At 43.4% G+C, this 25,550-nt stretch overlaps 2 protein-coding genes across 3 annotated transcripts in view; one reads left to right on the top strand and one right to left on the bottom strand.

The window, feature by feature from the left end:
* The window catches only part of SLC16A10 (solute carrier family 16 member 10), a 155,930-nt gene that overhangs the window by 30,076 nt on the left and 100,304 nt on the right, over positions 1–25,550 (bottom strand). For both annotated transcript variants that reach the window (XM_060190633.1, XM_007528144.3), the window contains exon 3: positions 24,066–24,528. In XM_060190633.1, the coding sequence (XP_060046616.1) occupies positions 24,066–24,528 (463 nt within the window). The remainder of the gene's footprint in view (positions 1–24,065; positions 24,529–25,550) is intronic.
* LOC103118009 (ADP-ribosylation factor 1-like) lies at positions 2,768–4,471 on the top strand. The gene has a single exon (XM_007528142.3). The coding sequence runs from the start codon at positions 2,782–2,784 to the stop codon at positions 3,400–3,402; it is 621 nt and encodes a 206-aa protein (XP_007528204.2). The 5' UTR covers positions 2,768–2,781; the 3' UTR covers positions 3,403–4,471.

The raw sequence follows: 25,550 nt of genomic DNA on the forward strand, positions 1-25,550 counted from the left end.
AAACTATTTTATTTACTGTTGAATGTAAAACATTAATTCCCCAATAAAGAAATAAATTATAAAAAAAATAAAGAAAAATAAAAACAAAACCTTCAGGTTCTCCTTCCTTCTAGTCACCTCTCTTCACATGTGAAGTGTTGCAGCCTCTCTGGAGGACAGGTCTCTGAGCAGCCAGCCAGAGAGGAGAGAAGTTCCTTCCCCTCAGCAGAGCCCAGAAGGACACTCCATTTCGGAGATCTGCTCAGGAGAGCAGTGGCCTGTGGCCCAGGAGGTGGCACAGTGGGTGAGGTGGTATACTCTGAAGTCTGAGAGATCTGGAGTTTGATCCCCAACCATCAAACATACCAGAGTGATGCTTTGGTTCCATCTTTCTCATTAAAAAAAAGTGGGGGCCAGGTACTGGCGCAACTGGTTAAGCACACAGTTAGTACTAGGAATAAGGTCCCACACAAAGATCCAAGTTCAAGCCCCTGGCTCCCCACCTGCAGGAGGGATGCTTCACAAGTGGCAAAGCAGATCTGCAGGTGTCTCTCTTTAGCTCTCCCTATCTCCTTCTCCCCTCTCAATTTCTCTCTGTCCTATCCAATAAAATGAAAAATGGTGGCAGGGGCAGTGGAGTCAGAGTGCTGGCACCAAGCCCCAGTGATAATCGTGAAGGTATCATTACTATTATTGTTAATAATGTGTGGCATTCTCACAGGTATAATGTGGTAGGAATCTCACTGTTTCTATTCACATTTCCCTGATCTTCAGTGACTGAGCTTTTTTTTCCCCATAAGCTGGAAATGCTATGTGTGTATGTGTGTGTGTGTGTGTGTGTGTGTGTGTGTGTATGTGTGTGTGTGCGGACGAACTCTCCCACATAGCTGGTGGGAATGTACATTGGTCCAACCCCCATGAAAAAAGTTTGGAGATTTATTGGAACTCTGGAAATGGACCTGCCTTATAACCTAGCAATCCCTCTCCTAAGGATCTACCCAGGGAAAGCAAACACAGCTATCCGAAAAGCCCTATGCACACCAATGTTCACAGCAGCACAGTTTGTAACGGCCCAAACTTGGAAGCAGCCCTTATGAATGGCTAAAGAAGTCATGGTACATATTCACAATGGAGTACTATGCCACTGTCAAAAATGATTCAGGCCGTCTCCTTTGTGATCACATAGTCAGCACTGGAAGACATTGTGTTTAGTGAGACAAGCTAGAAAGGAGCAAGACCAATAATACTGAATGATCTCACTTGTATGTGGAACTTAAGAACAAAGAACAGTGTGGGAAACATCTGGTAAAACTTGGACTGAGTGTGGTGTATTGCACCAAAGCAAAGGACTGTGGGGAAGGAGGGAGAGGGATGGGATGAGGGACACTGGAGGTGCTGGTGTGTTTCCTGGATGCCAGTCAATGGGAGATGAGAGGCTGTGCCTGTGTGTAAAAGACTACAGCATATTGGAGTAGGGCACCAAAGTAAAAACCCTGGGTTGAGGGTGAGGGTGGATGTTAGGCTTCATGGGGCGGGGGTGGGGTGGGTGGGATAGGACACAGTCTTTTGGTGGTGGGAATGGTGTTTATGTACACTCCTATTAATCTGTAGTCATATAAATCACTATTTAATTAATATGAAGGGGGGGAAACTGATTGTCTCAAACTTTTAAATGCACAGACCACAGGCTGAGTCTTTGATATGTTGACTTTCTTAAAAGCTTAGACCAAAAAAAAAAAAAAAAGCTTAGACCAGAGAGTCAGGCGGCAGCACAGTGGATTAAGCGCACGTGGCACAAAGCGCTAAGGACTGGCATAAGGATCCCGGTTCGAGCCACCGGCTCCCCACCTGCAGGGAAGTTGCTTTACAAGCGGTGAAGCAGGTCTGTAGGTGTCTCTTTCTCTCCCCCTTCTGTCTTACCCTCCTCTCTCCATTTCTCTCTGTCTTATCCAACAACAATGACAAGAACAATAATAACTACAATAATAAAACAACAAGGGCAACAAAAGGGAATGAATAAAAAAATAAAAAAAGCTTAGACCAGGAAGAACAGAAGCAACCTGTGGCACAGCTATATACAAATAATATCAAAGGACATAAATTATGGTGATGTTGTGTATGATACAGCAAATCCTAACAAAGGGATTTTTCAAAGTTAACCCAAGTACCAAATAGCAATAACTATCTATTGCCTTCTTAAACCCTAAGACAACAGGAACCTCCTGCTTCCTCTATAGAGCCTATATTTCCCCAGTCCTGGAACCTGTAGGGTGGGGCTCACTTTCCTGCATGCTTCTCTCAATTCATACCAAATGATATTGCATCTGCTGATCCCAACCTAATCAACGCAATGAGTACCACCTCAGCATGCTTCACTTCAGACTGAGTCCAGAGATGTCAGACATGGAATGTCAGCCCTTCACCCTCATTACTCAGGTGAGACCTTTCCTTTCATAGGATTCTCTAATTCCATTCCAGGTGGTTCACTTCCCAACAAAGTCCCAAAACCTAGATATAGACCAGGTCCCATTACATAGGGCATATGTTCACATGTATCCATAAATTAGGGCAAAATATATACCTGAAAGCAAAAGTACACAATAGTCTGCAGTGAGTCAGTATAAAGTTCATAATGAAATAGCGTCTACTTAGACTTAGATACCCTCCTCACCTACTTCCTATTAGACTTCCCTCACTCACTCCCAAGCTCTCCTTATCAAAGCAAGAACTGCAAAAGCTGAATAAGGACAAGAGACTGGCCTACTTAAAACAATGACTCTTGATCTTGTGGGAGCGAAACCAATGCCTGGCTCGGAGCAGCAGCAGCAGCAGCAGCAGCCACGGCCACCCGGGGTCTCTGGCCAGTGTTGCTCCCACCAGTCTACAAATATGGGGAATATCTTTGCAAACCTCTTCAAAGGCCTTTTTGGCAAAAAAGAAATGCGTATTCTCATGGTGGGCCTGGATGCTGCAGGGAAGACCACCATCCTGTACAAATTGAAGTTGGGTGAAATTGTGACCACCATTCCCACTATCGGCTTCAACGTAGAAACTGTGGAGTACAAGAACATCAGTTTCACCGTGTGGGATGTGGGTGGCCAGGACAAGATCCGGCCTCTGTGGCGCCACTACTTCCAGAACACACAAGGTCTGATCTTTGTGGTTGACAGCAATGACAGAGAGCGTGTGAACGAGGCCTGTGAGGAGCTCATGAGGATGTTGGCTGAAGATGAGCTCAGGGATGCCGTTCTGCTTGTGTTCGCTAATAAGCAGGATCTTCCTAATGCCATGAATGCGGCTGAGATCACGGACAAGCTGGGCCTGCACTCCCTGCGCCACAGGAACCGGTACATTCAGGCCACCTGTGCCACCAGCGGGGATGGGCTCTATGAGGGACTGGACTGGCTCCGGAACCAGAAGTGAACCAGCACTCCTCCTCTCTCACCCCCTCTCCACCCTCGCTTTTCTCTCATGTGGCAAACGTGCGCCCTGTGGTGTGAGTGCCAGAAGCTGTCTCCATGGTTGGTCACAGTGTGCTTCACCATGCTGTAAGTGTGCAGATGCAGCCTGCAACCGGGTTTTTATTTAATGTAAATAGTTTTTGTTCCCAATGAGGTAGTTTCTGGTATTTCTATGCAATATTACTCAGCTTTTTTTATTGTAAAAAGAGAATCAATCCACTGTTTAGTACTGAGAAGGGATTTTAGGGACACGTGGCCTCCAGGAGTTACTGTGTCAGATGAGCCCGGTGCACCTTTTTCTGGGCTTTTAGACCTGTTGAGATCCATTTTGGTGTTGGTTTTTAACCCGAACTCAGTGCATTTTTAAAAAATAATTAAAAATACAGGATAAGAACACTTGAACACAGAAGGGAGAAATGTGCCTAGTGTAGATTCTGCAGTCGCTGCCTGAGTGTGGTCCTGTCACCCATGAGGAACAGGAAACGATCCATTCTGCATGGTCACAATAGGGTCCTGTAATTTGCTCTGTCTCGGGTCAGGTCACCCCATATCCATAGCGTTTGTGCTTGTATTTGTGCTTATACGGCCACCCAAGAGTTGGGTTGGGGGCTGCAGCCAGCCGCTCTCAACCCCCTTGGAGGGATCCCAGGCTTCCTCTGGGTCAGTGTGAGGTGCTTCGGCTGAAAAGCTCTGGCAGGAGTGGGAGTCTTGCTGCCCCCACACTCACTCTAGGCTGGCTGGGATCTCACCAGTAAGAGTGTGGTGGGTGGGCAGGGCTAGTCATTCTAGAGCCACAGCCCCTCAGAGCACCCAGCTACATGTGCTGTCACTCCCTCAGCCTGCAAGGGTCAAATCTGCCATTGAAAACGATGACCTCTACTTTTTTCTTTTGTATTTTGATAAACACTGAAGAAGCTGGAGCTGTTAAACTTTATCTTGGGGAAAACCTCAGAACTGGTTCATTTGGTGTCGTGGAACCTCTTACTGCTTTCAATACACAATTAGTAAACAAACAAACAAAAAATAAACAATGACACTTTAGTCACTATGAGGCCACCCCATCAGCTGGGGCCCTAATCGGGGTGTCCTGAGATTCCCAAACAGACATGATGGGCCTAGACCTTGAACAAATCCCTCTCTCTATTGTTACCGGTCATCTCTACCAGGAACAACAAAACAGACCCAATGTGGGCCCCCTTAGGACCTTGCCCTCAACTTGGATCAACAACAATAGAGAATGTTCCATCCTCTGAAGGGAGGCTGGACAACATACTCTATGCTACACCTGAGGAAGATGGGTCCTGATATTGGGGCAGCTTGGAATGTTCCTACTCATGATCACAGAATGTGAGGTCAGATCTACAGGGATGCAGAGGTCACACAGGCTCCTAAACTGAATATGGGCCCCAGATCAGAGCAAATCAATGGGGTTTTTATAGTCAGCAATATTTATACACCTTTCCCATATTTGGGAGCTACTCTCTTCCCTGATCCAGCTTTCTGGTCCTTTTCCCAGCCATGACATCATCTCCCCAGACAATAACTAGGATTCATCTGCATATCAGATTTTCAGCTAAGGAAAAAAAAAAAAACTAATATAGCCAAAGGCCCTTTGGAATGTAACTAAAATATGCCTACTAGCTATCTATAGAATGGAGACACCCCCCTGCCCCAACTCTTCATCTGCACTATTCCAGCCTTTAGGTTCATGATTAGTCAACAACTTGTTTGGCTTTATGTTAACTCTCTTTTCAGCCACCAGGTTCCAGTTGCTAGCATAATGCCAACCAGACTTCCATGGACAGTCAACCCCACCAATGTGTCCTGGAGCTCCGATTCCCCAGAGCCCTGCCCCTCTAGGAAAAGAGAGAGGCAGGCTGGGAGTATGGATCGACCAATCAACACCCATGTTTAGCGGGGAAGCAATTATAGAAGCCAGACCTTCCACCTTCTGCATCCCACAATGCATCTCCATACATCTGGGAGTCCATACTCCCAGAAGGTTAAAGAATAGGAAAGCTATCAAGAGAGGGGATGGATATGGAGTTCTGGTGGTGGGAGTTTTGTGGTGCTGTACCCCTCTTATCCTGTGGTTTTTGTCAGTGTTTTCTTTTTATAAATAAAAATTTAAAAAAAGACTACAGAGTATACCATTAACCACAACCCCCCCATAAAAAGTAATTGATTTTTTTTAATGTAAAAAGACTTTAAAACATTTTTTATTATTATTTATTTTCCCTTTTGTTGCCCTTGGTTTTTCCTATTGTTGTAGTTATTATTATTGTTGCTGATGTCATCATTATTGGATTGGACAGAGAGAAATGGAGAGAGAAGGGGAAGACAGAGAGGGGGAGAGAAAGACAGATACCTGCAGACCTGCTTCACCGCCTGTGAAGCGACTCCCCTGCAGGTGGGGAGCTGGGGGCTCAAACCGGGATCCTTACGCCGGTCCTTGTGCTTCACGCCACATGCGTTTAAACTGCTGCGCTACCGTCTGACCCCGTGAAAGACCTTTTAAACATGTGGAAAAATCAGACAGTTCTTTCACTAAGAATCCAGACTGAGTCTTGTATTTTTCAAACAGCCAACTGCACAGGAAGTTTGAACAGTAGCCATACTGTCAAAGCACCTCCCCCAAAGCAGTAGCCGGGCAAGTCTCTCCTCAACAGGTGCCTGCCTGCACGAGAGAAGCCAGGTCACTAGAAGTGGAACCCAAATCATCTTAGTGACAAAAATCCTGGCAGCCAGGAGTGGGCATGCTTCTGCAAAACAAGGTCATCTTTAGTAAAAAAAAAAAAAAAAAAAAAAATCTAATCATTAGCTACCATTTTTTTTTTTTTTTTTTGCTAAAACTGTACAATTTTGCCATGTCTTGAAGATTATTAACCTCCTTCCGGTGATGCTGGTTAATACATTTTATGTAACTTATTACATAAAAATTATGGTAACGGCCAGGGAGGTGGCTCAGTAAGCAGACACAGGGTTTTGCATAAGGTCCTGGGCTTAACCCCAACACTGCACATACCAGAGGGATGCTCTGATTGGCTTTCTTTTTCTTTTTCATCAAATAAATAAAACTTTAAAAAACTGAATTGTGACAAAACTTTGTTGCATGCAAATTATCTATTATATGTATCTCTGGGAGAATGGGAGTTAAAAAAAAATAGAAAGAGGGTTTGGGTAGTGGCACATCCAGTGGAGTGCGTGCTTAACCAGGCAAGAAGACCTGGGTTCAAGCCCCCTTCCCCAGCTGTGGGGACAGCTTCATAAGTGGTGGAGCAGCATGCAGGTGTCTGTCTGTCTCTCCCTCCCTCTTCCTTTCTACGCCTCTCTATCTTTCACCTTTTTTTCTTTTTTGCCTCCAGGCCTATTGCTGGGGCTCAGTGCCTGCACCACGAATCCACTGCTTCTGGGGGCTATTTTTTCCCCTTTTGTTGCCCTCATTATTTTATCATTGTGGTTATTATTATTGTTATTGATGTCATTGTTGTTGGATAGGACAGAGAGAAATTGAGAGAGGAGGGGAAGACAGAGAGGGAGAGAAAGATAGACACCTATAGACCGGCTTCACTACCGCTTGTGAAGTGACCCCCCCCCCCGCAGGTGGGAAGCCGGGGGCTTGAACCGGGATCCTTGTGCTGGTCCTTGTGCTTTGCGCCATGTGCATTCAACCTGATGCGTTAACACCCGACCACCATCTTTCACTTTCTATCAAAGGAAAAAAAAAAAACTACAAGGCCTCTGGGAATAGCAAATCATCTTGTGGGCACCTAGTCCCAGTTATCACTATGAGGGCAAAAAATAAAATAACCAGTAGTCATTTAAAAAAAAAAGTGGAAAATACAGAGGATTCTTTTTTTTTTGGAAAAATATATTATTTATTAATTATTGAAGAAAACAGGTAGAGAGGCAAAAAAAAAAAATCAGACATCATTCTGGTACATTGTCTTTTGGAGATTGAACTCAGGACCTCATGCTTGAGAGTCCAGTGCTTTATCCACAGCACCACCTCCCAGACCACACAGAGGATTCTTAAGACAAAACAACTTTACCTCTGAGAGTGGGCTGTAGTCAGTGAGTGAAGGAACAAGTGATGTTTTAGGGAAGCGGGGAAAGCAGAGCAAAAAAAAAAAAGGCTATGGAACCAAAAGACAGATCTGTACACTGTCTTTGAAGAAAGAAAAAATAAACAGAAGAAAAGCCATATCAATTGTATCATCCACTGCTCCTGCAGTGACTGCCCTCAGAGAGGGGCACACTTTCTAGCTGTGCTGTCCTCATCTATCCTCCTCCTCTTCCACTATTTTCATTCCCCGGCCCTCTGGCCCTCCTTTTCAGAGACACCATCAAGCTGGGTAGACAACTGCACTGCTTCTAGGAAAGCAAACACATTTGGCCAAGGCAGGGTAGGTCATGAGGGGGCCTTCCGTTTTTAAGTTAGCACAGTGTGATCCAAAGCCAGACGAGCGATGCTACACTGTATTTTCTGTAGTTTGGGGATTCTGAGTGATTCTACAGGGTCCCACTTCCCAGCAGAGAGACTGGGTCAAGATCACTTCCACTGCCCACTCCAGAGATCAGCAACTTGGGCTTCTAATTTGCATGTCATTTCAAGTGATTTCCAAGCATACAGCTATTCCGTATTGGAAAAGCTATTCCATGACTGTAAGAACAAAAAAACCTTTTTAAATGTTGGGAAGGAAAAGGAGGTTGGTTCCTTTAACAATTTAGATGTACTTTTAGAAAGAGAGTAGGAAGCCTGCTGGGATGGTTAATGGATAATCTCAATTTGCTGCAAATCAAAATGTTATACTACCCTTTGACTTCAAAATGAGATGAACAGCAACTATCTGAATGGAAAGTGGGCTTGCTTTCTTGTTTTGTCTTTTTTAAACAACTGTGTTTTCTCTACCTCATTTTTTTTTTCCTAAGAAAAGGAGGTAAAGTATTAAAAGCAAGTGGACATTTTCTTAGGAAGTTTTCAAACATTGAACACTGTTAGGCCAGCAATCACAGTGAGGTGACTAAAGGCACGAGAAAAGTAACTTCCACAGATTTGGGCCCATGAAATCAACACAGTACCTTTTGAATATTAATATTCAATGGGTAGGTGAGTCTCAAAATATATCATTTTAGCTTAACTGTGTTTAACTGTATTACAAGAATAACACAGCTTCACGACGTGTTTGAATGGAAAACAAAAATCCCTTCACTCCAAGGTTTTTTGGCTGTCCAGCCTGCTGTGTACTTGCTAAGGGGTTTCTATCATAACTAAGCATGTGGTGCAGGCACTCACTGCCTCCTCGGCAGCTTACTAAGTGGAGAGGAGGCCTTTGGCCTTAAAGGACTTGAGGAGACACAGGCAGTTGCTACTGTTTGTTTGTTTGTTTGTTTGTTTTAAAGGCCAGCCTTTCCATTTCATTACGATGAGATTCCTCAGTGCCAGTAATCAAACACAGAAATGTAAAGAAACATAAAAATTGGGGCTGGAAAATAAGTGGCAAGTGTTTACAGAGTGAAAATTATTTTATGCCAGCAAGATGTGGGGGAAAAAATTCAGAAAAAAGAAAAATGAGGGGCTGGGTGGTGGTGCACCTGGTTGAGTGCAAGAGTTACAACACACAAGGAACAGGGTTCAATTCAAGTCCCAGGAATCCACCTGCAGGGGGAAAGCTTTGCAAGTGGTGAAGCAGTGTTACAGGTGTCTCTCTGTCTGTATTCCTCTCTGTCTCCCCTTTCCCCTCTCAATTTCTGACGGTCTCTATCCAATAAATAATTTAAAAGAGAGGAAAATGGTGATTGAGAAAAATCCCAGGCTAATTTTGGAAGCACTTCTCTCAGTCTTAAAAAATATATTGAAACCTTTATTTTTCCTTTTGGATTAAATTTTAGGTTGAACCTAACAAAACAAAAAACAATTCATCTTGGACATAGCACTCTGTATAGATTAAGATCAAGAGGTGGCAAAATATTTTTGGAGGAACTATCAGCTGAAGCCAATTTAGATTTGGATGCCAGTCAAAATCATTCTGAACTGTAGCAGCTTAAGATAGATTTTATCTTCAGATGGTAAATCACTAGGATTTTTAAGTTACTTGGAATTATTTAGCGACCCTGACAATAATTTTTGGGATAGGTAATGTCATATACTGTTAAAACTTGATCCAGTCTTTCCTGAACATTGAAAGGAATTTAATTTGGTGGTTTATTCAAATATTTATTCAGTCTACTTCAGTGCAGATTGATTCTGGACAGTTTTTATTCTTGGCACACTCTCTGACTGGTTTCCTGGCAAGTCTGGATGGACACAGTGGACAGTGTGTGTGAAAGAGTCAGATTTCCTCAGCTCTGCTGGTCAGGCTGGTTCCACAGAGCTCCAAGAAAGCCCCCAACTCACCTCTGTGAGCAGTAAGTCTAGGACTTGAGCACTTTGAAGATGGTAAAGCTGTTGTGAAACATCTGGCAATTGCCAGATTGTGAAACAATCTGGCAATGAAACATCTGGCAATGAAACATCTGGCAAAAGCTATGCTCAATTAAGCTGAAATTTCACCTTAAATCGAAAGAGCATTTGGAGAAATGACTTTTTAAAAAAAATCACTGGACTCAGGAAAGTGATGACCTTATTTAATTACTGAGGCAGCAATGTTAGTCAGTCAGGTGTTTTTAAATTGCCTAAACCATTCTCCTTGAACACAGAAAGATGTGTAAGCAGGTTGACTGAAGTTGCAGTGATTTGGCTTATGGCTTATCTGATTGTTGAAAGAAGCAGGGATGCTGAAGCATTAGTTCTTATTTAGCTTGATAAGTTTGTCCTAAATTCTAAAGTGAAGACACACTGATTTCCCCGTGAAATTCTTCTAACTTGTCACTAGATCCATCAGGCTAGGGAACTCCTTTACCAACTCTTCCTTCCTGCACTTCTCTCTCCTCCAGTCATTGTTAACCACACAGTGTTGAATCTTTTAAAAATTAATTCTAGGGAGTCGGGCGGTAGCGCAGCGGGTTAAGCGCACGTGGCGCCAAGCGCAAGGACCGACGTAAGGATCCCGGTTGGAGCCCCCAGTTCCCCACCTGCAGGGGAGTCACTTCACATGGTGTCTGCAGGTGTCTCTCTCTCTCCCCCTCTGTCTTTCCCTCCTCTCTCCATTTCTCTCTGACCTATCTAACTACGACGACATCAATAACTACAACAATGAAAAACAACAAGGGCAACAAAAGGAAAATAAATAAATAAATATAAAATTAAAAAAAAAAAATTAATTCTAGTTTTGGTCCATACTCCAAGAGGGATAAAGAATAGGGAAGCTTCCAATGGAGGGCATGGAACACAAAACTCTGGTGATGGGAACTATATGGAATTGTATCCCTGTTACCTTACAATCTTGTTAACTATTATTAAACCACTAATAAAAAATTAAAAACTTCAAATTGCTGACCTTCTCCCTAGTACTAAAAACTAAACAAACCACCTCACCAATGAGGCCTAGAACATGTTTTTCCTTCCTCTCTTATCATTTTTACATACTTCTGAGACTGTCTATCCCCATTTTTTTCCCACCCTTTCTTAAGAATATGAGTTTGAGGTGTTTGTGACTAAAGATACTTTTAAACGTCTTCAGTTCTGTTTTGTGATAAAAAAAAAAAAATGTTCAGAAAGAAATGACCAAGCCTTGCAAGAGGAGAGATGAGATAAGAAAATGGCCTGGATTCAGGCATTAGCACATCTGGTTAACTGCACACAGTACAGGGCACAAAGACCCAGGTTCAAGTCCCTGGTCCTCCCCTGTAGGGGGAAAGCTTCACAAGTGGTGAAGCAGGGCTGTAGGTGTCTCTCTGTCTCTCTCTTTCTCTACTCCCCCACCCCTCTCAATTTCTGTCTCTATCCAGTAATAATAATAATAATTATTATTATATATATATGTATATATGAAAAGAGAGAGAGAGAAGGAGGCGCAAGGCATGCCAGGATTACAGCAGCTGACACATCAGGAAACTCCGATGGATGGAGATTGGGAAGATCCAGGGAAGAAATGATTACAGGCACAAACTGGTTTTGCTCCTTACTGAATCTGAGACCAGGAGAATTTAAGTTTCTTAATCTCAAACAAACACTGCATGTTGGTTACAAGTGTGGGTAGCAACCACCACCTTGGGGATGTTTTGGAAATTAAGTAGAGGCTATTTTTACCTTTCTGAGATAGTTGTGCACAAGCAGAACCATTTTTTTAAAACTATTTATTTTTTTTGCTAGGAAGCTGGGTCACTTGGATAGTGCATTGCTTTGACATGGGCTCAGCTGGGCGGAAGCTTTGGTGCTGTGCTTTCTTTGCCTTTCTGTTCTGTCTCTCTCTCAATGAAAAAGTCAGCCTAGAGCAGTGGTGAGAAAAAAAAAATCTCTTAATTTTTTTTTCCTTATTGTTGTCACTAGGACGTCACTGATTTAGATGAACTATTTCTAACAGAGAAAAAGATGGGAGGAAGAAAGACATCACAGCGCTGACATTTTTTCCCCCAGTGCAGTGGACGCTGGGCTTGAACCTGAGTTCCACACATGGCAGAGCAGGCACCAAAGTGCTCTCTTAAAATGAAGCTTGTACTACGTCAAGTATGTATCACATTCCACTAACCATGTTCAGAGTACTTCAGGAGCACCAAGTAAATTCACTTTCTTATGTCACTACCAACCTCTCCAGAAAATGTTTATTTTCCCAAAATAAAAATCAGTACTTGTTAAATGCTAAGTCCCCATTTTCTTTTTCACCAGCCCCTAGAGACCCTATTCTAACTTCTCTCTATGAATTTAACTCAGCTAGTGGCGTCACCGACACCTCGGTGAAACGGAATCATTCCACAGTTGGTCTTTTGGGTCTAGTTTATCTCAGCATAGCATTTTCAGGTCTTATGTTACAGCATCTATCACAAGAACTACCTTTCCTTTCCTTTCTCTTTCTAAAAAAATTCTAACTTCTTATTGGATAGAGACAAAGAAATTGAAAGGAGGAGAGGGACTAGAGAGGGTGAGAGACAGAGAGACACCTGCCTGCTTCACCACTCGTGAAGCTTTCCCCCTGTAGGTGAGAACCAGGGGCTTGAACCCAGGTCCCTGCACACTATAATGTGTGCTGTTCACTAGGTGCACCACTGTCTGGTTCCATTAACTGCCTTTCAAAATACTTATTTTATTCCAAATTTATCTTTAAAACGTCTCCATTTATGTTTCTGGTTGGTGTTTTTGTTTTTTTTTAAAAACATGTGTAGGGCAGCTAGAATAGCTCACTTAAATGGTACATGGTTTTGCCATGTGCATGACCCAGGTTTGAGGCCGACTCCTCCTGCACTGAAAAACTCTTCAGTGTTTCAAATCTTTCACACTCTCTCTGCCTCTCTACCCCTACCTAAAAAAAAATCAATTAAAATTCAAACCATGTATATACCTAGGTTTTTGTGCTCTATGAATTTTATTTCAGGAGAGAAAGGGATACACAGGGCCTGGCACTAGGTTCCAGATATGTGGCAGCTTTGCCGTGAAGGAGAATCAGGAAGCACCTTCCTTGGAGGAGGGGAGATGGGGATACTAGGGACTGGGCAGTATGACCCCCAGGTCTGAGAGCTGCAGAATGAGAACAAGGAGACGCCTGTAGAGAAAGCAGTCCGTGCGGCTGGGTGGCGGCACACCTGGTTGAGCGCACGCCACAGTCGGCGGGTGCAGGTGGTGAAGCAGTGTTGCAGATGTCTCTCTCCCCCTTCACCCCCCTTACTTCTCAATTTCTGGCTGTCTCTGCCCAATAAATAAATAAAGATAATTTATAAATAAAGAAAAGAAAAGCATTAGAGCTTGAGGCACCAAAAGGCAGCTAATACCGTTCCTCAGAGCAGCGACTAAGGACAAACTGGAAAGGATGAGGTTCAGAGCTGAGGAGTCCCAGATGCAGGTCCCAGTGACTAAGAAACATCAAAGAAAGCACAGAAGTACAGAAGGAAAATGATGGCACAGGGACACTTGGCTCATGTTGAAGCTATTGGCGTGCTTCATGAAATCTTTTTTTGGGGCTGGGCCTCAGTGCCGGCACTATGAATCTACTACTCCAGGTGATAATCCTTTCCTTTGCTTTGCTTTCCTTTCCTTTCTTTTTTTTTTTCCTCTTTCTTTTTTATTAGATAGGACAGAGATAATTTAAGTGGAGAGGGAGATAGAAAGAGGGTGAGAGAAAGAGAGACATGGGCAGGCCTGCTTCACTTCTCCTGAAGCTTCTTCCTTACAAGTGAAGAGTACAGGCTCAAACCCAGGTTTTCGAGCAACATAAAATGTGCACTCAACTGGGTCCACCACTGGCCCATCCCAATACTTTTTTTCCCCTTTATTTATTTTTAACCAGGGCTCTGCACAGCTCTGGCTTACTGTAGTGCGGGAGACTGAACCTGGGACTTCAGAAGCTCAGGTACAAAAGTCTTGCATAACCATTATGCTATCTTCCCCATTCTTTCTTGAATTCGACAATCGGTCCATGGCAGCATTTTAAGCTTCATAGAGGTGGGAGAACTTACAACTGTGTGAGAAAGAGGGGTGTGAGCTTCTGTTAACCTGGCTGAGTTGTGGTCCCCAGGCATCCTACTCTTCTCAAAGCAGCTGGGAAAGGCACAAGGCTAGAAAGGCCTGCTTCCACTTCATTACGGCTGGCTGTGCACCTCTCACCAGCCTCTCCCATATCTTATTCTTGTTACTGTTCCTGGGACTCCACTGGTCTGGATCAACTCTTTTGGGCAGAGGGAGACAGGGGATACCACACAGCACTGAAGCTTCCCCCAACACTGTAGGAGCTAGGACATGAACCTAGGTGACAGACAGACAAACAAACAAAAAAGGGCAAAACAATTATGTTCCCAGGTGAACTGACTCGCCAGCTCTCATCTCATTTCATTTTTAATGATGCAACACTGTGGGATGAATTCAGGGCCTCATACATGCTTGAGTGGCCTCCTGGCCCATTATTTTTTAGGGTGAGGCGAAGGAGAGGAGAGATACCACAGAACTGCTCCATCATCTACGGACATACCACTGTGGTGGTGTCCAAGGTGCTCAAACCTAGGGATTCCAGCAAGGAAAGAAGCCAGTCTGCTGGGTGAGCCATCTCCCAGCCAGCACGCCACATTGAAACTAATGTAAATGAACATAAAAGTTTTATTAATTTACATTATTTAAACTTTAAACTAAACTCTGTTGCTAACTATGTCTGTGTGTATGTGCATGGCTACAAAAAAAAAAAAAAAGCCAACATATTCCTTTCCCTGTAAGACGAAGATAAAACTCTTCTCACCTGCAGCTAGATGTTGAAGCTCAGAGAGGGAAGCTGGAGAACATGAAGGGCTGACAGAATGAAAAGCAGCTGGGAGCAGGAAAATTATCAGGCCGTGTGCTTAGCAGCTCAGCCTGAAAGTGGTCAGGGAGTGTATGTTGGGGGGAATCTGAGCGCCTGCCTCTAGCTTGCTTCTGGAGTCAGTGAAGAGAAGGCTCTGTCCTGTCTACCTTACCTGTTTCTTCTTTCGTTTCCTGAGGTGTCAGCACACTTCCCACACAAAACCCTGCTGTGTGTACTGTGCAGATAAATCCAGTCGGCACCAGCCTTTCCCATACTTACATAGACTATATTACAAAGCATTAACTCCATCACTGCTGCTTTTAACTCCACATCTAAATGACAGACATTGAACGTCTGTGGATTTTTTTTCTCTCCTACAAACTTTTAATCTTTTAGTAGTCTAAAAGGGCCTAGCTTCTAGGTATGATTTTTATATACCAATATGCCATGCATCATTTCTAAAAAAGTAACCTGCAACACATGACTAATTTAGTCTTACTAAAAGCAACAGCAGCTCTGTTTTAGGTTAATTATTTGTATTTTCTTTTTTTAAATATTTATTTATTACTTTTTGTTGCCTTTTTAAAAAAAATTGTTGTAGTTATTACTGATGTTGTCGTTGTTGGATAGGACAGAGAGAAATGGAGAGAGGAGGGGAAGACAGAGAGGAGGAGAGAAAGATAGACACCTGCAGACATGCTTCACTGCCTGTGAAGCAACCTTCTTGCAGGTTGGGAGCCGAGGGTTTGAACCGGGATCCTTATGCCGGTCCTTGCACTTTGAATTATTTGTATTTTTTAGGTTTATTGTGTCCCATCCTCCTAGCAATTTTCTATGCTAATGCTTACAATTTGAAAAACAAACAGGCAAACAGACAAAAACATGCTTGAAGGCCCTTACTATTGGGTTGTTGGAAAAGTATTTCTTTTTTCTATGCAAAAATGAGTCATGACTTCTCTGACAACCCCGTAGCTTGTTTTGCTGAAAGCATTCTGTAGATATTTAACTTTGCCATTAATGAACCACCAGTGGCCAGAGAAGCAGGGGTCCTTATTCATCTCCAGTAGGAGAATGCTGGTGAACACTGCCTTTGGCACAGAACTGACAGATGGGTGAGTCTTTACTAACCCGAGCAGGCAAATTGCAGCAGATGTTGAGATCTGCAGGGAAATAAATGCAAGGTCAGAGACGCAAGAAGAGCAAAGACACCAGCAGAAAAAAATCTGAAAAAAAAAAGTGGGTAGAAGGATAAGATATTATATATATATATATATATATATATGTATATATATTATACTATATGTATATATTGATTCATATAACAGTCACATGAGAATTGAAAAAACAGAAAATGTATTACCAGGAGATACATAAGTAGCAAAGTATCTGAATGAAAAAGTCATGGTTGGGTCCTGTGCACAAATTTTTCATGTTCAAAATAATTATTTTCAAAGAACACAATAGTTAAAAATCAACAGGATAAGTAATTGATCAATTGTTGGCTGGTCTTTAAAAAAAAAAAGGAACTAGAGGGTTGAGTTGTGATGTTTCCAAGCACAGAATGAAGCTGTTATTATTATTATTTTTTAAGTCTTCCAAATATCTAATATTGCCCTCCATCCAAATAATGCACTGTCATCTCCTCAAAAAAAAAAGTACTTGACATTTTAAATCAAAGTTACCTCCGTCTGTGTACACATGTTCTTGGCAGCACAATTTGTAATAGCCAAAACCTGGAAGCAACCCAGGTGTCCAACAACAGATGAGTGGCTGAGCAAGTTGTGGTTTATATACACAATGGAATACTACTCAGCTGTAAAAAATGGTGACTTCACCGTTTTCAGCCGATCTTGGATGGACCTTGAAAACTTCATGTTAAGTGAAATAAGTCAGAAACAGAAGGATGAGTATGGGATGATCTCATTCCCAGGCAGAAGTTGAAAAACAAGATCAGAAGAGAAAACACAAGTAGCACCTGAACTGGAATTGGAATATTGCACCAAAGTAAAAGACTCTGGGGTGGGTGGGTGGGGGGGGAGAGAATACAGGTCTAAGAAGGATGCCAGAGGACCTAGCAGGGGTTGTATTTGTTATATGGGAAACTGGGAAATGTTACCCATGTGCAAACTATTGTATTTACTGTCGAATGTAAAACATTAATTCCCCAATAAAGAAAATAAAAAAAAGTTACCTCCAATGATCACTTTTCATTTCACTAAGTTAACTTTAAAGAGGTTTACCTTCTAACAGTGTCTCCAATGATCACTTTTCATCTCACTAAGTTAACTTTAAAGAAGTTTACCTTCTAACAGTGTCTCCTTACTTAGTGAGCCCTGTGAGGGATAGAGTGCATCTGCTCTCACTGTTGCACTCCACACCTAGAAAGTTCATGGCACCTAACAGCTGCTCAGTATTTGTCAGATAAACGAACGCTCCAGTTGGTCCTGTTGAGTTGTAATTGCGGGAGGACACACACACGCAAGAAAGGAAGAACAAAACACCAGTGACAGATGGAGTCAACGCATTCTAGGCGATGGGGCATAATTGAGGGCCTCACACTGAGATGGCATAGCTGATTGGCCTTCCTGGCCCATTTTTTAAATTCTCTGTTCTCAGAGAGGAAGACAGGCGGAGGCACTAAAGTACTGCTTCATAAAGCTCCCTGTGGTGCTGGGGCTCAAACCCAGGGCCTCTATAAGAGTAAAACATGGGGGGTTGGGCAGTAGCGTACCTGGTTAAGCGCACATAGTATACCATGTACAAGGACCCAACCAAGGACCTGGGTTTGAGACCCCATTTCCCTCCTGCAGTGGGACCACTTCACAGGCAGTGAAGCAGGTCTGCAGGTGTCTATCTTTCTCTCTCCCTCTCTATCTTCCTCTCCTCTCTCCATTTCTCTCTGTCCTATCCAATAACATGTGGGGGGGGGCGGGGGAGGAACTGTTTCCATGGCTGGAAAAAATAACTCACCTGGATAGCACACCTGCTCTGCATGCTTGAGACCCAAGTTAGAATCTGGTCCCCAATACATCAGAGGAAGGTTCAATGCTGTGGTGTCTTTCCTTATCTGACTGTATCTAAAAATAGTCAGCCCAGAGCAACAAAGCCCTGATGGTGATTAAAAAAAGAAAAAAAAAAATCTTCCAAACTCTAGAACCATCGCCACCTCCCAAGGTTACGGACACAAAATGGTCCCCAGCCATGTTCCCGTCAGAACACTGCAGTGAACAGAGATAATCACAACCACCAGAACAATACACAAGGATCCAGCATCCCAATACACAGGATCCTACTACATACTCCGCCCGCATCCTCCGAATCTGGCACACAAACACCATGGCCCTATGCTCCAAATATATCCGTGGAAGGTAACACAGGCAGTTACAGCTGTTACTGTTGGGCTCTGAAGCACTCAACAATGTTGATACTGTCTTGCCACTTTCCAAAAGACAAAGTCATCTCCCGACTGGGAAGCACACCCATCAGCTGGCTAGGGGTTGTAAAGTGAGAAAACAGTTTCATTCCTATAATAATTATACCTGGCTCTGCCATTTTAAAAGCAATGTGATTTTGGAGGGAAAAAAAAGCTTCCCGGACCTTTCACCACCATCACCACCACCACCACCACCACCACCACCACCACCATCATCATCATCATGAGATGGGTCCCGCCAACTCTGTTCTGAGTTCAGAGAGAGAAGAAAAACTGACAAGGTCGAGGCCTGGCGTGACTGAAAGTAGGCAGTGTCCCTCTCTCAGGTGACCTGCTGAAGGAACAGCAAGCTCTTTCACAGAAAGACTCAGAGACTGCAGGACCAGCACTTAATAATTAAGCCCAGGGCTGGCGAAATGACTCACGTGGATAGCGTGCTCCGCTCTTGTGATGTGTGCAGCCCAGCCTCAAGCCCAGACCCCACTGTTTAAGAGGAAACTTCAGTGCTACAATTTCCCTCTCTGTCTCTACTTGGAAAAGTCGGCCTGGTGAAGCCCCCGTGATAAAATGAATTCTTAGTAAGAAATATACAGGATATGAAAAACCTGGGTTTTTTTTATAGTGACATTGTTTATATGACATATGAACAACATGGTGAAGGAGGGGGAGGAGGAGAAGGAGAAGAAAAAGGAGGAGGAGGAGGAGGAGGAGGAGGAGGAGGGGCCCAGAAGGTGCATAAAGCAGTGACACACTCAGGTATGAAATCCTGAGCTTGATCCTTGGCATATGGCATGTGCCAGAATGATGCTCTGGTCCTTCCTTTCTCTTTCTCTTTCTCTCTCTCTCATCTTTCTCTCATGAATAAATAAATCAATCGGGGGTGGGGAGAGGGAGAGAGAGGAAAGAGAAACACAGGGAGACAGACAGACAGACAGACAAGGGCAGGCACAGAGGCAGAAGAATCCTACAGCAGAGCAAAGAAGGTCTTTGATAAAGTGTAGTCCCAGGCTAGCGAATTATCATCATGTGGAACTTGGAAACACTTAATCAGACTACCAGAGTGTAAAATGTGTTTTTTTGTTTGTTTTTTAACAAGCTCTCCAGGTGATGGTTATGTCCCTTGAAGTTTGAGACCTAAAAGGTTGATTATTTTGTTGTGGTTTGGGATCACACTTAAGAGAATCACTATCCTCTTAGTAAAGAAAGACGGAACAAACAATTAGTTTCTTGGAAGGCCATTTCGTTAAATTCTCATTATTTACATAAGTATCCTGAAGTAAAGTAAAGCCCAGATGTGTGAAGACGCCTGGTTAACTTCCTCAGTTCTCAGCCAACTGGTCACCCATCATCAAGGATGCACGTCAACCCACTCAGCCAAGTCACCTGGGCACGCTTTCCCCGTCGCCTTTACAACAGGCCTTCAAATATGTCTTCAGACATGATACACTAGGGCATCTTGGATTTATAAGAATATCATAGGGCAGGGGAGAGAGCATAATGGTCATGCAAAGAGGCCCTCATGCTGGAGGCTCCAAGGTCCCAGGTTCAGTCCTCTACCCACCTATAGTCAAGAGCTGAGCAGGGCTCTAGTTAAATAATAATAAATAAAATTATAAAAATGAGTTGTGGTAGTGGTGACAGGGGGTGTTGTGATGCAGTGGGTTAAGTGCCAGGCTTGTAGGCATGAGATCCTGAGTTCTCTCCCAGGCACTGCCTATACCAGAATAACGCCCCAGTTTCCCTGCCTTCTCTTACTCTCCCCTGAAGACATCTTCACATTCAAGCCTGTCTCACCTCACTCTTGACCCACTGCACAGTACTGCCTCTTACGCAAAAGAACAGAGCTACTAACTAATCAGCATTGGTCACTATCTCTCTGACTGATACAGCTGACTCCGTCTTCTCATCTGAAAAACGAGGATAATGCATTAAAGGTGCAATACCTCTGTGAGAAAAAATAGTTAAAATATGTAAAAAAGACCTTTCTAAACAAGAGTGATTTTTGAGGGCAGAGCTGGGGCCTCTTATGTGCACAGTTCAACCACTCTGGGCAACTTTTTCATTCAGAGAACGAACATCACTTTACCAGAGCGTCCGCCAGAGGCTGCGGGACTCCATATAGAGCCAAGGCTCTGACCTGAGCCACTAGCATGGCAAAGCATCTCACCTGCTTGGTGAGCTACCACTCCAGGCCCAGCAAGGATTTTTACTATTAGATTCACTAGGCTTTATGCCTCTTCAAGACAGGCTCCTCTGCCTCACATGTGCATTGCCAGTGACACCCCAGACAGGGTTTAATCTGAATTGAATACATCCCCATGTGCCGGGCTGGCTAGCTTCACGGGCGGGAGACAGACGACCAGGGACTCATGGCTGAGCTGTACGCAGTATCTCTTTATTCATGCGGAACGCTGCACAATCTAAGCCAAGCTAAACTAAACTAAAACTATAATCACAATGCTGTCCTTATATCTATACTTGCCAAGTAGGGTGTAAACAGGATGTGATGTAGAGAGGGTGGAGCGAAAAGTGACTGGTACCAATCAGGGTGACTATGAGAGGGGGCGGAGCAAAAATATATCATGAACCAGTGGGGATTAAACCAATGCCCTGCAGGCAAGGCAGTGCTTCGTTAACAGTGGTTATGTAAATAGAATAGTGTTAAGCTGGGGGGATTAAACCAGTGAAACAGAAGGGGTTTTTAGAAGCAGAATTAGAAGCAGACCAACACCCATGTCTTTTGGAAAGATATGAAGCACCTGTCTTCCCTCTAGGAGAACGCGGGTATCCCCCCTCCTCATTCCCGGAAGCCTGGATTATGAGTAGATCATTCACACATAAATCACAACACAGTGCAAACTCATAGTGCCTGACTGGCTGGCACTGAACTGGCTGGTATTTCCTTTGCAGCATGGCTTTGAGTGCCAAGAACAGTTTGACAAAGAGAAAAATCCCAAACAAATGTCATTTTGTAGAATAAGAAGGAGAAGGAGAAGGAGAAGGAGAAGGAGAAGGAGAAGGAGAAGCAGCAGCAGGGGAAGGAGGAGGAAAAGGTAGCCGGAAGGAGAACAGAAGGGCTGACACATTATGAGTGTTAACAGTGACCCTGCTATTCCCTGCCATTATCTGATGGGCCATTTCCTGATGACAATGGTATCTAACTTGTCAACCACCAATAGCATTTAAACAAAGATTGATAACATTTGTTACATTTCCTTAGTCAGGAACTCTCCCCCTGTAAGGTAGGTAGGTATATCCAAGGATAGAGTCAGAGAAGTGACAATATGCTCTGAAGCAAAAACAAAGACTAGATGTCATGCTAGGTAAGTGAAAGAAACCCCACCACTGCCCACTTACCCGGAGACCCCAGAAGGAGGGGGAGGGGGCCAATGAACATCTTTGCCAATGGCGGATAAGCGCACGTGGCACAAAGCACAAGAACTGGCATAAGGTTCCCGGTTCGAGCCCCCGGCTCCCCACCTGCAGGGGAGTCGCTTCACAGGCGGTGAAGCAGGTCTGCAGGTGTCTGTCTTTCTCTCCCCCTCTCTGTCTTCCCCTCCTCTCTCCATTTCTCTCTGTCCTATCCAACAACAATAATAGCAATAACAACAAGGGCACCAGAAGGGAAGAAAGAAAGAAAGAAAGAAAGAAAGAAAGAAAGAAAGAAAGAAAGAAAGAACTTGATAAAGTTGGTCCTTCAGGGGGCCAGGTGGTGGTACACCTGGTTAAGTGCATGTATTACCTGCACAAGGACCCAGGTTCAAGCCCCTGGTCCCCACCTGCATGGGGAAAACTTCACAAGTGGTCAAGCAGGCCTGCAGGTGTCTCTCTCCCTCTCTATGTGCCTTCCTCTCAGTTTCCCTCTAGTCTATCAAATACAGTTTAAAAATAATTTTTTTAAAAAAGATTAAAGAGATAAATAAATAAAGCTGAGCCTTCTACAGGAGTTCTACAATCCTACAGAGAAGCAGCAGGAGAAGGCCTTCCTAAAAGCGCAAAACCAGACTATCACATCAAGGTGCAGGTCACACCGTAGGCCCCTTTACTGAACAGAGCATGTTCTCAACTTCATCATGAGGCAGGTTCTTGGGAATTTCAAATTTAAGCTTAATGAAAACCAGGTCATTGGGGGAAAAAAAAAAAAAGATTTTGTTTAATGCAGTTTGTGATTCTTTCTCACCAATGTTAAATGAGAAGCCACTCCATGAAGTGATGTTAATCTAGGACCTTCTGTGTCTTGACATTTGCAAAATACCAAGTGGCTAAGAGTAATAAAAATGAGTCCTTCACCTTGTCTATCCTCCTAGCCCCAACCATACACAGGTCACCCTGGTGGGTTTCTCAGCGCTTGTGGCAAAAGAATGAAAAGAATTAGGAAATGAAACATATTCTTAGACCCAGGAAATAGGCACCATCTTTCTTTGTGTCCCCTACATCTATTTTCTGAACTCAGCACAGGAACCCACGGAGCTAATGATGTAGTTCACCGGGAGACCCCTTAAGCCTAGTAATTCTTTGAACTATGTCACCAATTTCCACCAAAGCTCAACAGAGACCATATTAACATCCACAAGCCTACAAGTGAGCTACAAGAGTATCCTTGTTTTTGCACATAGAGAAGAAAAAAAATTCCCTAGTTTATTTTTGGTTGGTCATCTATCAACTATGTTGGGCTTAAATACACTTTCAGTCACAGTCCCATTTTGCATGTCCCAGCAAATCCAGCTAACGGCAAAGACTTCATACATCCCTTATTCTTGTTTCAGTATAAGGGGGCTGAAATTTGAAACACACAATATATAATGTTTGAACAACTGGGATCCTGATTTCCTGGGAAACCCTTGTTCTCTTCCTGTGTTTAGAACCTGTCAGGATTTCTTAGACAACCTGTCAAATGTAAATCCCATTTTGCCAGATGGATCCCACAGGGAGATGAAAAGTTTCTTTCTGTCAAGCTCACAATTTGTTGTTGTTGTTGTTGCTATTTGTATGTTTTCTGCACCCTTCTTATATAAAAACAAAACAAACAAAACAATCCACCTACTTAGCAAAATTATTGTACTTTTTTTGGCCTCCAGGGTTATTGCTGGGGCTCGGTGCCTGCACTATAAATGCCCTGCTCCTGGAGGCCTTCCCCTCCCCCATTTTTGTTGTCCTTGTTGTTATTATTGTTGTTGTTGTTGATGCCATCGTTGTTAGATAGGACAGAGAGAAATGGAGAAAGGAGGGGAAGACAGAGGGGGGAGAGAAAGAGACACGTACACTCCTGCCTCAGCGCTTGTGAAGTAACCCCCTTGCAGGTGGGGAGCTGGGGACTCAAACTGGGATCCTTATGCCAGTCCTTGTGCTTTGTGACATGTGTGCTTAACCTGCTGTGCTACTGCCTGACCCCCCAATGTACCATTTTTATGCCTTACTAAGCTTTGTTAAGATCCTGGGTGGAAAAGTGATGAAGCTTTTTTTGTGTGTGTTGATGATGCTTAGTTCGACTTCTTTGTCTGCCTTTTTCTTTTTAAAACTGTTTTAGTCCTTTTGCACTGTAATATTGTAACGCATGTACTCTAGCTGGCATGCCACCACTGGGCTCAGCCTTCCCTGTTGCTGTTTTGTTCTAGATTTCTACAATACCAAAGGTCAACATGAAACACATCCTTCATTTACTCTTGACTGTGTATTGACCTTAAGTAGATTTTTTTTTAATTTCAAGAATACCTGAGTCACAACCAGAATAATGGTGGGTGTTCATTTCAGCCTTCTCTAGCTTGCTCCTCTGAGTTTCCTGGTGTGAAATAATGGCATCCCTCACCTGCAAAGCCCAAGAAACATACTCACCAAGTGAACATAAGGCACAAAGTATCCAAACAGAGCAACTGGTATCCCAACTGCCCACACTGCATAAGCGGTCACTCTGAAGATGGCAAAATTGAAGATTTTCTGGGGAAGATTGAACTTTCTTCTAGACAAGAGGGAGAATCGGTCACCTCCTTTAGTTCCTCTCTCTTTCTCTTTGGCAGTGGAAGTGAGGGGTCGATAGGAAAAGCCGGCCAGGAAGAGAACAAACATGAAGATGCACAGGACCCTCAGCGTGTAGAAGAAGCCCACATTCTCTGTCAGCACCTTCAGAAGGAAAGGCAGCAGCACCGTGAAGACACTGCTGCCTGCAGTGACAATGCCGTTCACCAGTCCGAGGCGCTTCTTGAAATACACTCCCAGGATGACCAGGGAAGGCTGGTATGCAAATGAGCAGCCACAGGCAAAGATGATTCCGTAGGTAAGGTACAGCGGATCGATGGAGCTGGGCGAGGATGGAAAAAAGAGAGAGAGCTTTCATTATTTTTATCAGGTGCTAGTAGAACAGACTCAACAGAATTTCTACAAATAAAAACAAACCCCAGAGACCAATACACTTAATCAAGAACATAGCACACACACACACACACACACACACACACACACACACACAAGGACAAAAAGAGAATATAGCACTAAAAATATTTTCTTTTTTTTAATTTATTTCTTTATTGGGGAATTAATGTTTTACATTCAACAGTAAATACAATAGTTTGTACATGCATAACATTCCCCAGTTTCCCATATAACAATACAACCCCCACTATGTCATTTATCATCCTTCATGGACCTGTATTCTCCCCACCCACCCACCCCAGAAAATATAAAAATATTTTCTATCTAGTGGTATGTATGGGAGGTGGCTCAGTGGATTAAAACATTAGACTTTCAATTTTGGTCCATACTCCCAGAGGGATAAAGAATAGAGAAGTTTCCAATGGAGGGGAACTCTGGTGGTGGGAAGCTGTACGGAATTAGACCTGTTATCTTACAATCTTGTTAATCATTATTGAATCACTAATAAAAGTTAAAAAAAAAAAGACTTTCAATCATGAAGTCCCCAGTTCAATACCTGGCAGTGCCTGTACCAGAGAGATGTTCCGGTTCTCCTTTCTCTTATCTCTCTCATTAACAAATGAAATAATATATATATATATATATATATATAATCTAAAATGAATGGAAGGCTAGAAAATAGCTCACTTAGTGTGCTGCTTGGCCTTATTTAAGACCCAGGTATGAACCTGGCCCCCACCACAGTGAAGGAAGCTGTAGTATCTTTCACTCTTTCTCTATCCCTCTGCCTCTCTCACAAATAAACAAGCAGATGGGATGGATAGTGAAAACGTTTTGAAAATGCGGAAAATGACTACTAAAGTCATCGATGATTTTGTTCCCCTGTGTGTCTTGGATTTCAGGTGAACCACACATAAGGCACTGGGGCAGAGGTCTTCACATGTCCAAAAT

This window comes from Erinaceus europaeus, chromosome 4, assembly GCF_950295315.1.
Source record: "Erinaceus europaeus chromosome 4, mEriEur2.1, whole genome shotgun sequence".
Lineage (NCBI taxonomy): Eukaryota > Metazoa > Chordata > Mammalia > Eulipotyphla > Erinaceidae > Erinaceus > Erinaceus europaeus.

What these genes read in the sequence shown, in the direction of transcription:
- LOC103118009 (XM_007528142.3), top strand. Translation starts at nt 2,782, where the DNA reads ATGCCTGGCTCGGAGCAGCAGCAGCAGCAGCAGCAGCCACGGCCACCC.